The sequence below is a fragment of the Peromyscus eremicus genome, chromosome 10 (assembly GCF_949786415.1).
Source record: "Peromyscus eremicus chromosome 10, PerEre_H2_v1, whole genome shotgun sequence".
Classification (NCBI taxonomy): Eukaryota; Metazoa; Chordata; class Mammalia; order Rodentia; family Cricetidae; genus Peromyscus; species Peromyscus eremicus.
This window is the reverse complement of record NC_081426.1, coordinates 13,978,117-13,990,265: the sequence shown is the minus strand read 5'-3', so window position 1 is coordinate 13,990,265 and position 12,149 is coordinate 13,978,117. Positions and strand designations below refer to the sequence as shown.

The 12,149-nt window shown below is 42.5% G+C and overlaps 1 protein-coding gene across 1 annotated transcript; it reads right to left on the bottom strand.

Annotated features, from left to right (window-relative positions):
* Window positions 1–3,085: 3,085 nt before the first annotated feature.
* On the bottom strand, window positions 3,086–12,115 carry Pno1 (partner of NOB1 homolog). The gene is made up of 7 exons (XM_059274993.1): window positions 11,852–12,115; window positions 11,569–11,718; window positions 8,548–8,631; window positions 8,320–8,380; window positions 8,009–8,126; window positions 4,271–4,341; window positions 3,086–3,777 (listed from the first exon to the last, which is right to left on the bottom strand). The coding sequence occupies exons 1-7, from the start codon at window positions 12,053–12,055 to the stop codon at window positions 3,710–3,712; spliced, it is 756 nt and encodes a 251-aa protein (XP_059130976.1). The 5' UTR covers window positions 12,056–12,115; the 3' UTR covers window positions 3,086–3,709.
* Window positions 12,116–12,149: the final 34 nt, after the last annotated feature.

Sequence of the window (12,149 nt, the reverse complement as noted above, 5' to 3'; positions counted from 1 at the left end):
AAACTCTTAAAGTGGGAGAAAATATTTGTAAACCATATAAGAAAAATGGGATTGATAAGCAAACCTGAAGGTCTGCATAACAGCAATAAAACATCTAGTTAAAGTATGGGCAAAGGACTTGAATAGACAGTATAGATACACAAGTGGCCACTAAGTACTGGAAATGATTCTCAATAGCACTGTCATTAAGGAAATGCAAATGCAAGTCACAGTGAGATCCACTTTACAAGCATTAGGTTGTATTAACTGTTCTTCCTCGTCCCCCAAAGGAAAGAAAAGCAGTATTGGAGAGAATACTGGCCACCTCTTTTGTTACTGGTGAACTCATGGACTCAGTTCAGGCCGCATTACAACAGCTAAAGAATAGAAGCAGTCCAAGTATTCTGGAGATGAACGGGTAAACAAGGTATAAACACTATTGAACAGAAAGGAAAATTCTGAGACATTCTCTAACATGGGTAAACCATGTTAAGTGAAACAGCTCCACTTTTAATGGGATAATAAAATTTCTAGAGACAAATGCAGAATGGTTTTGTCAAGGGCAACAGGAAGAAAGGGATTCACTGTTAAAAACTTGTAGAGACCTTCAGAAGACAGAACATTGATTGTGATGGCTACATATTAAATAAAGCTACCAAGTTGCATTTTCTACAGTTAAAATGGTTAAACTGGAAAGCTGTATTTCAAAAAATTTTATTTTTTATGTGCATTGGTGTTTTGCCATGGGTTTCTGATCCCCTGAACTGGAGTTATAGACAGGTGGGTGCTGGGAATTGAACCTTGGTCCCCTGGAAGAGCAGTCAGTGCTCTTAACCACTGAGCCATCTCTCCAACTCTCAAAAGGAATTTTTTTAATGTGTAGAATGTTTTAGAATGAAAGGTGTAGACAAGATGGTAGAAAGATTTCCTTTCTGGATAGTTCTCAGGATGTACAAACAAAGTGGTGTTCAAGGTCATGTCTTGAGATGTTCATCTTTAGTCTTTAAAACTCCCCCACATGCCAGGTTCACACTAATGTAGAGCTTCTAAGTCCTGTTGCAACCTTTCCCTTCCTTATCAGCTAACCAATCCAAATGGCTGAGTTCTTTGAGAGTTCCTGAAGATTGTGATTTCTTTGGCCAAATAAGCAGTGCTTTCCCAAGACAAGTTTTTTTTTTTTTTTTGGTTTTTCGAGACAGGGTTTCTCTGTGTAGCTTTGCGCCTTTCCTGGAACTCACTTGGTAGCCCAGGCTGGCCTCGAACTCACAGAGATCCGCCTGGCTCTGCCTCCCGAGTGCTGGGATTAAAGGCGTGCGCCACCACGCCCGGCGCAAGACAAGTATTTTGCACTGGCAGGCACTTTGCAGCTTTCAGAATGGCTATGGATGCTTTCAATAATGTAACTGGAAGTGTGTTGCTCCAAATGTGACATGGCTCTTGGAACAGTGCAATTGAATAAGTCAGTAAAATATAGTTGGAGTTGTGATAGACACCGAGTATCCTAAAGACCACGTGGCCTTACAGTTAACAGGTGAGTCAGTAGCAGGGCAGTGCCACAAAAATAGGTTTCAGGCCGGGCAGCAGTGGCGCACACCTTTAATCCCAGCACTTGGGAGGCAGAGCCAGGTGGATCTCTGAGTTCGAGGCCAGCCTGGTCTACACAGCGAGCTCCAGTACAGGCACCAAAACTACACAGAGAAACCCTGTCTCAAAAAACCAAAACCAAAACACCAAACAGGTTTCAGGTTGGCTGTAGTATGCTGGCACTAGAGATGTTAAGGGAGTGATTTGGTCCAGGTTGTTAAGATTAACTACCAGCAAGATGCAATCAAATGACTTCAAGAGTTACTCTCTAGCATCGTCTACCTTTGAATGCAGAGTACTGCACTTTAACATAGAATCTCAAACTCTCACAGGCAAAAATTATGTTCTTAACTCTGCCTCAATTCCTTAGAATTAAACCCAAAACACCTAGCCATGGATCACTTCAGACACTTGAAAAGGCATTAAAGCCACAGACAACATTTCCGAGAAAAGCACATGGTAGCTGTCATCACAATATTGAATCCCTCTCACTGGGCATATAGTGTGTATGTACCTCCTAAATGCTCTATAGACTCCAGAATAGAGAATTCCTAACACATTCCTCCTTTTAATGAGGTTTGGTAATATTAAACATTCTCTCCTGTGGGAGGGGACACTCCAGCAATTTCTTGTTGGCAGACAGTCCATCCAGGTAAAAAGCAGCTTGGATACTTAGCACCTCCCACCGATAAGAGGGAACCCAAGCTCAATAAAAACTACTACTAAGCAGGGCATGATGACACACTTGTAACCCTGGCACATGGAATGTTGAGGCAGCAGACTGTCCCAAATCTGAGGCAAGCTGGGCTACACTGAGTTACAGGCCAGTCTAGACTACACATTCTGTCTCAAAACCCAAGAGGAACTGGAAAGATGGTTCAGTGGTTGAGAGCACTTGCTGCTCTTCTAGAAGACTGGAGTTTCATTCCCAGCAACCACATCAGGCCTATAACCATCTGTAACTACAGCTCCAGGGGAACGCCTATACACACGTAGCAGGCACAGGCACAGGCACACACATGCGCATACACACACCCCTATATACATGTTGCAGGCATACATACCCAAGTTCACATAAATAAAACTAAAATTTATGCTGGATGTGGTGGCGTATACCTTGCATTCCCACTCAGGAGGCAGAAGCCGGGGGATTTCTGTGGGTTCGAAGCTAGCCAGGGCTACACAGTGATACATATCTCCAAACACACACCCTCTTTGTTAGGGCTGGCTCACTGGGGAAGAGCACTTGACTTTTCAGACTTGGCCCAGCAAACAAGGTGACTCACAACTTCATCTGTTAACTCCAGTTTAGGGATCTGATTCCCTACTCTGGCCTCTGGGGATACCAGACACACGCATGGTGCACAGACCTAAATGTATAAAACACTCATAAAATTAGTATCAAATTTTTAAAAAGTTAAAAAAATTTAAAAAGTACTACTTCTTTTAGCTATTGCATGGATTTCCTGATACTCCAATCATCACAATAGTTTGGTCAAGGCCTTTGAGAAACAAAAGAATGTAGTGTCTAAATCACATGTTTAATGAAGTAGGTTCTAAACAATGTAAGAAATAAGCAAATTCATATACACAGACACTAGTTACAAGAATATACTGTTTGAAAAACAGTTTTCTTGGGAAAACTTTTACTTTCATTACTTCCTTGAAAAGCAATTCATTAGCCTTGCGGGCTTTCATTTCATAAATTGCACACAGACAAGCACCTAAGGTTCAACAGCACAGACTAGTGCTATGATCCATCCCTGAAGTAGTCACGGTGCTCGGTACCAAGGACTGTGATTCTCAGGTCTTCAGAGATTTTCATTAAAATTTTCAGAGGAAAAAAATGCTTAGTTTAGTTATAAATCTGTCTTAAGAAGTCATCTCTAAATGACAAGACTTTAAACTGTGAATCTGCCACATGTGATTAAAGTGAAAAATACAGCAATTTACACTTAATGTGTTAAGTATTAAAAATATTACATTTTGGTATTTAAATTGGCCTAGAAGCAGAGGAGTGCCAAGTCCGGTTAAACCTTCCCTTTCTGCTTCTGCTCTGGCTGAGACCTGAAAAGGAACCTGAGCTGTAGGCAGCTAGGAAATATTCCCATGGTTTTATGTGAATATCTCAAGGGTCGGAGGGGAATCAGAACCGGTCTGCTGATCTGCTGGCCACAGCTCGGATATTGCCGTACACCTTTGATGGAGGATTTCCTGTTTAAGAAAAAAGCAGCTTATATATACAAATATATTCAAACATAAAGAACTACATAGAAGACAAATATCTTGCATTCCTAAGAGAAATCAGTTGTAAAAATAGTATTTCATAAAGAAGCCAGCCAGCGAGACCTGAACACCAGAGCAACCTCTGAGCAAATTACTATGACTCTTGAACTAGATTAAATTAAATCAAGTGGACAGATGTGTTTAGCAGCCCCCATTTTGTAGAACTTAAAATGTTCTGTTATTTTGGAATGGCTTTTCTGTGTACTTCTTAGGGAAAGCAACAGAGATTTAATGATATTACTCAATAAACGTTTCTCTCCTCTAACAAATGGAATCTAAGTAAAATATTCCTGTTTTTCCCTTCACTAACTCTTTGACTTCTCTTGGTATCTTTAACAATATGAAAGCTGCTTCATAAATATGGCTTCAATTCCTCTGCTCCCTAATCAGAGAAAACACCAAAGAAATAAACTGCTATTACCTAGGATGAGGTTGCAAATGGCAGTTCTTGCCATCTTGATGTTCTGGAAAGAGCCGAGAATGTGAACTTTCCTGAAAGAAATAAATGAGTTAGGTTAGCCACGAAAGGCATGTCCATACCAAATCCTGGGAAACTAAAAACTCTGGAAATCACAAGAGATCCATATTCTAAACCGAGGGCAGGGGGTGATGGCTGACAACTTAAAGATCTTCTAAAACCACTTCTACAATGAGTGACTTGTGGTACACGAATTATATATCCTCACAAAAAAATTATCAAAAAGACAAGTAACAACAAATTAAAAATGCCTTTTTCTTGGCAGTTTTTGCAGCGTTACCAGACTGGCCTTAAACATGAAGTGATCCTCCCATCTGCCTCCTGAGTGCTGAGGTTACAGGCACGTGCCACCACTCCCAGATTACTGGTTACAGGCAGCGAGAGATGGTGCAGTGTGTAAAGGTACTTGCCACCTAGCCTGACAACCTAAGTTTGATCCCTGAGGCCCACTTGATAGGAGAGGACTAATTCCCACAGGTCGTCCCTGACCTACATTCAGGTGCTATGGCACATGATCCGCTATTCAAACAGGAATTACACAAAACAGAACAAAAAGATTCCTGGTCAACAGTTGTTCTCATCCAATGAGTCCTCCACTGTAACCCTCAAAGGACCTTCCCTAGGTAGAATTATTCCCACTGTATACGAGGAAAGAAACTTTAAAAGACATCAGGAGACTTAGGGCTAGGGATGTAGCTCAGAGGCACACACCCCTGTGTGTGAGGCCCTGGATTTCATCCTGAGCAATAAGGATGGGAAAGGATAGAGGACACACATGGAAAGGACACAGAAATCAAGAAAGCTTAGACCATTTAGCTGCTCACTAAATACCCAGAACTCTAACACTGATTCACTAATTACAGCATCTTTCAATTTCAACTTATAAAGCTATGAAAAACTATTTTAGAGGCTTCTATATTTATATATATTAAATGAGATGTTATTTTATACTTGGGGAATATACTGCTGTTTTCTGACTCCAAAGAATATCACATAACAAGTCCAATTCTAGATGTGGGATACTGACCTTCAAGTTGTTGGCTGGGGTACTATATTCCCCCAAACGATACAGGCTACTGACAATGTTGTTAGTTACCTACCAGACTTGATCGTAATACCCTATTGCTGAAGACACAGCAAAGTCGAGCTGGTATTACCTGGAAGCTTCCCCTCTATTTGCTAGCTTTCATAGTGATACACACTGCTACACAAGCTGCCAAGGGAGGAAAGTCACAGGTTCTACTCAGAAGTGAAGCCCACCAGCTTACACTAATGATTGGGGGTTTGCTGTGAGACTGTGTCTCCTACTAACATCAGAAACGACACTCATAACGTCTTACCAACATGACTGCCCAATCATTAGCAGAAAACAAGGACACCACCAGTGGACATGCCAAAGTCGACGGGGGAAAAGCCCAAGAGGCCTCAACCCCATAGCAAGAGCTACAAGTAACAGGAATGCTGAAGTAGGAGAAATGCTCTTCCCCAGGGAAGAGCACCCCAATTGGTCATCCAATACCAAATGGTCAGCTCTGAAAACACACACACAAGTAACATTAAGCTGACTGAACAGCTTATATTTAGGAATACATATGAATAAACATATATGCAGTTAATAACAATTAATTTTTTTAAAAACGCCGTAAGTTTGAAAAAGTAAAGAAGGGTATATGATAGGGTTTGGTGGAAAAGAAATGTAATTAAATTACAATCTCAAAAAAATTTTTCTAAATGTAACAACAACAAACAACTATCGTCACACTTTAAATCTAATTTAAAATTAATCAAAAGATGTATGAAGTACTTTTACACCAGCGTTAGTCACAATGTCTCCAACATGAAACATCCCAGATGTCCATCAACTGTAAATAGAATGCTACTTGGCTATTAAAAAAAAGGGAACTACTGTTTCACTCAACAAAACAAGCTCAAAGCAATGTACTAAATGAATCCACACTGGGCATCCATTTACATGAGCAAAAGCAGTGACAGGAAGCAGACCGGTGGCTGACTGGGACTAGAGTGGGGTAAAGGGCTGGTAAAGTGATGCAGGGGAACTCTGATGATGGGCAGTACGGCTGTGGCAGGGCCACAGGACGGCTATGCTGAGCAACTCACTAGACTGACAGTGCCGACAGGTGACGTTTACTGATGGAAACTGTGCCAAAAATACCCTTTCTGAAACATTTACAGTGAATTTTAAGACATTTAAATTTGCAGATTATAAAGTTAATGACAAACCAGTCACAAGTTCATTAGCAAATCGGTTCTAGCTTTGGTTTTCTCAACTAACAAAAACTTTTAGGCTAGGTTCACCTATCTTGAATATTGTTATTTCCATGTCTTTGAAATTACCAGGAGAAAAAAGCTCAGATTTCAGACGCTTAAGGCTCAATCCATAGAAGAGCAAAATTATGATACTACATTTAACTTCAAGTAGAGGGCCATCAATACAACAGTTACCCTTAAATATAAAGAATGCCTACATTAGAGTCTAAATAATGATGTTTAGAGCAAAATGGTATTAAATGAAATCCTTACCCTCTCTGCCAATTGCTATTTGCCAACTTCATAGTCTATCAGCTCTGAGACATCTCCCTGTTTAACACCAACATGGGAACAGAACAGCTCTGACCTCAGAGAGGTACTCCCAGCCTCATATCCAGCACTCTCATGCCCATCTTAAAAGCGGTACTCCCAGCTCCGCGTCCAGAACCTAAGCCTGTATCATCTTATTTATAGTCACATATAAGTGTCTGACAGTTTTTTATTCAATATGCAATACTCACCCTCCTATTATGAAAGGTATGTGTGAAATATAGATATATATTCTAAAGGAAAGCCTCACAATGGCATTTCAAGCACCCACTATTTGTACTTCCCTTAATGACTTAATGAGATTGGACCAAGAGCCCTGATAAGACCAAAAGTGGCTCCCTGAGACACAGAATCAGCCAGCTTAGATCAGACCAAGAGCAGCTCCCTGAGACACAGAGCAGCTCCCTGAGACACAGAATCCACCAGCTCCAATTAGACCAAGAGCTACCACTGGACCCAGAGTGGCCCCCGCCCAAGACAGACACAGCAAGCACAGATTAGACCAAGAGCAGCTCACTTAGACACAGGCACCTCTTGCACCTATTGGAAGAAGAGATGGGAAGACGCCAGTGCAAAAATACACACAACAACATAAAGAGCAATATGGCACCACTAGAACCTAGCCATTCTACAACAGCAAGACCTGAACATCACAACGTAGAAGAAGCAGAAGAAAGAGACCTTAAAAATAACTTTATGAAGATTTAATGGATTTTCCCGAGATAAAATTTAAAGCTTCCCTTGTGATAAATTATTTTAATAGTGAGTCTAAGTATTTCTTTTATTCTGAGGGGAAAAAAACAAAACTACAATTACTGAAATTTCCTTGACTAACTCATCATCCTTTCAAGTTTGGTGACTGTTCATCTAGGACCACATACCTACAAAGACCCAATGGCAAGAACACCAGGTACATGCAACTATGATAAGGCAGTGGTATGGTACTTGACCAGAACACACGTGGTCCCAGGTTCAATCCCCAACACCAAAAAGAAAAAGAAATTACAACAAATAAAACAGCTATAAGACCAATTATAAATCACTAATTATAAATTAAAAATTTCCTCAAGACAAGATACTTACACATCTGCCAAGACAATCCGTGTCCGTGTCACGTTCTCTATTGTGAATTTGGTTTTCCCTCCTTTGCCAGCAATGCGTCCTATTGCCCTGGACAGGTGGTCTCCTTTCAGGGGCTTAACTAAAGGAGAAAGACAAGACATCAGGTGGCTGGCTACTGAGCTGTTCTACTACACAACACTAAATATACATTTTCTGAAAAGTGTTAGTAATACAGCTCAATTGAAGCTATTAGAAAACCAGTCACAACACAATGCAGTCAGAAACACAAAGGCTGACTGTTCACACAGAAGACCACCAAGTGCTCCTCTCACCGTCCGTTATTTCAAAAGACTCTAGGAAGAGGTCATCCAGCCTGATAAGGGCAAGCGCATCCTACAAAACAAAAGTAAACACCATGAAGACCTTTTCAGTAGACACACGGCAGTGACAGCATTTCTGCAACTAAAATCCAGACGCCACAATGACAAGACTCTTGGAAAATGACCCATCCTACTGAAATGTCCACACTGTGTATTTCCAAGTCCCCTGAGATTACTCACCTCCACCTGAAACCCGAGAACAAAGGCTTTCACAAAGTCGGCCGCTTTTGTCAGGGCAGTGACATCCTTGGTGTCTTTACAAGTCTGAAAAAAAGAGGTACACACATGGAGGGAAGAAAAAGAAAGCATTCTAAAAAAACACTAGAAATGATACTTTTATTATAATTTCCTTCACCATCAGCTGCTACCCTCCCCCAATATTCTAAGACCCCTTTTAGGTGGGATAAGCATTCTCTTTAATTTGTACAAGAGAACCTTCTGTTCCAAAGCTGGGCAATGCTACACAAACCCGCTCAAATGACTAACCACACACTATGACTTGTCGAGGTTAGTGGCAACACCCCTAGCATTCTCCAAGGGCTCACACCCATTCTGTCCTCTTTTAAATGTCCAGACAGTTCCTCTTCTCTCCTCCATCAAGGCAGTACTCCCCAGAGTCCTGACCTAATGTTCTGTCTTAGAAGACCATTTATATGCTGTTGTTTCCCAAATCAACAACTCCAGTTCTAATTCCTTGCATGCCTGGTACTGAGGAAATCAAGAATAGCTTAAGTAGGAATCCTGTCTGCAAGTAATTACTTGAACTACAGAAATAGCTGTTATTCACAGAACACCCACCACTGTAAATAATATGCTTTACACATCTAGCTCTAAGCCTCACCTTGACAACCTTGAATGTTTAGTAATATAAACACTTATCAAACATGAGGAAATTAAGGTACTAAAAACCCAACACAGTCTAATTCCAAAATATTCCTTCTGGTCTCCCACACAAACTCACAATCCATTTGAAGGGACTACACATTTGACAGACTTAAAAGCATACAGGATTGTGTTAACAGGATTTTCACATTTAAAAACAGAACCCGCCGGGCGGTGGTGGTGCACGCCTGTAATCCCAGCACTCGGGAGGCAGAGCCAGGCGGATCTCTATGAGTTCGAGGCCAGCCTGGGCTACCAAGTGAGTTCCAAGAAAAGGCGCAAAGCTACACAGAGAAACCCTGTCTCGAAAAACAAAAACAAAAACAAAAAATTAAAATAAAAAAAATAAAAATAAAATAAAAACAGAACCCAGCCGGGTAAGGGAGCATATGCCTTTAATCCCACCACCCTTCAGACGTCTTTGAGTTTCAGGCCAGCCAGGGCTACATAGTGAAACCTAGTCTCAAAAAAAGGAAATAAACAACAAAGCCCCAGACTCTGGTTTCCACCCTATTCGTCCCATAAATATCCAAGGATTTTTTCATCTATAAAATTACATGTCGGCATAGAAGCTCTTAAGTGGTCCCTTCCAGCATTAATACTCAATGACTACACTGAGGGTTCTGGCCAAGGCACTGAATTTCTTTTTTCTTTTTTGGTTTTTCAAGACAGGGTTTCTCTGTGTAACAGTCCTGGCTGTCCTGTCCTGGATCTTGCTCTGTAGACCAGGCTGGCCTCAAACTCACAGAGATCCCCCTGCCTCTGCCTCCCAAGTGCTGGGATTAAAGGTGTGAGCCACCACTGCCTGGCTGGCACTGAATTTCTTTAACTTCCCTTGCCTCATCCTCTGGCATGCGTGGGGGCTGGGGCGGTGGTGTATCATCTACATCATACCTTAAAGACCGAATGACGTGGTTCACCTCAAGCTAACACACTATGCATCTGATATATAGCATCAACACATACTAAGAATACCAACTTGCCGGGCGGTGGTGGCGCACGCCTTTAATCCCAGCACTCGGGAGGCAGAGCCAGGTGGATCTCTGTGAGTTCGAGGCCAGCCTGGGCTACCAAGTGAGTTCCAGGAAAGGCGCAAAGCTACACAGAGAAACCTTGTCTCGAAAAACCAAAAAAAAAAAAAAAAAAAAAAAAAAAAAGAATACCAACTAATGATCTTGCAACAGACAAGGCAGCCAAGCACAACAGAAATGTATAAATGCATCAATTTCTTTTTTTTTTTTTTTTTGGTTTTTTTTTTGGTTTTTTTTTTTTTTTTTTGGTTTTTTGAGACAGGGTTTCTCTGTGTAGCTTTGCGCCTTTCCTGGAACTCACTTGGTAGCCCAGGCTGGCCTCGAACTCACAGAGATCCGCCTGCCTCTGCCTCCCGAGTGCTGGGATTAAAGGCGTGCGCCACCACCGCCCGGCAAATGCATCAATTTCTAAAGAAAGTGTTTGAGTTAGACCCCGAAAGCTGTCTGGAACCAAAGTCGAAAGAGAATGAAGAAACAGTCTCCTCCAGAGAGTAAAGCCACCAAAAGTACCAGCGGGAGGTGGGGGTGGGAGTGGGGTGGGGTGGGGTGGGGATGGGAGGGTGGAGTGGGGATGGGGGGTGAGGAGAAATAAACACGACTGGGTCTCCTACTTGAAAGTATCTAGCTTTTATCCCTTTGAAATGCTGGGAATTCTAGACTATCAAAATAGAAGCACTGTGACCTGGGAAAATTAATTTGGCATAGAAGATCTATTGAAGAAAGGAGAGTCTTAATGAAAAAACAAAAAAAAACCAAAAAACATTATTTCCTCCAAAAAGAGTATCATTAAAATATTCAGCGATATGGCGGGCGGCGGTGGCACACGCCTTTGATCCCAGCACCCGGGAGGCAGAGCCAGGCAGATCTCTGTGAGTTCGAGACCAGCCTGGTCTACAGAGCGAGATCCAGGACAGACACCAAAACAACAGAGAAACCCTGTCTCGAAAAACAAACAAACAAAAAATATACTGCACTTATACTGATAAGTGGGTACCTGAAGTTACCACCTATTAATGTACATCCAATTACCCTTCTCCACCTTTCATCAATTCAACCATCATTATAGAAGGCAGTCACAGGATAGACAATATTTTGGAGTAACCTCAGGACCAATTTAGGAATGCAGTCAATCCCTGTTTTGAAGGTATTTGGTTAAGTTCAAAATCACTATACTAGAACCCCGAAGAAAGCCACTTACTAGAATAAGCTCTATGAAGGAAAAACGCATTCATTTATTTTCAGTTCTGAAGGAGAAAACTCGGTAGGCTGCTACCCTTCTCCTCCTTACCCTGATTTCGACATTCCTTGATTTCAGGTTAAAGCGTATCTGAAGTCCCAAATGTTCTACTATCGGAGTAAATATCTTCATCCAGTTTTCCTTTAATGGTGTGTATCTGTGAGCGGGGACGGGAATCTTTCTCGTTTCTTCTTTCCCAGTCTGCAACAAAGCGCACACACACACACACACACACATTCAGGAGGTGACTGGAGACTCGCGGGCCGAGACTTAACACCAAAAGGGATCCTTCACCAGGACGCCCGTCGCCAGCCCGTCCCGCCTCGGTCCTCACCAGGAGCCGCTCGCCCGAGAGCGGCGGGAAGACCGGCCTCTTCGCCTGCCGCGCCTCCTCCGTGTCCATGCGGCTGGCGTCTCCGTCCTGCCCCGCCGCGGACGGCTGCTCGGCCTGTCGCTTCTTCGCCCGCCGGCCCCCTCTGTGCGTGACGGGAGTAAAGCCGTCCTCCGTCCCGGTGTTTTGCGTCTCCATCTCGGCCATGTTACCTCGAACCCGGTGAGTACAACCAGCTGAACACGTGCGGCGGTGGTACTGCGCAGGCGCCAGCCTCCGCCAATCAACTTGAGGGCGCCGC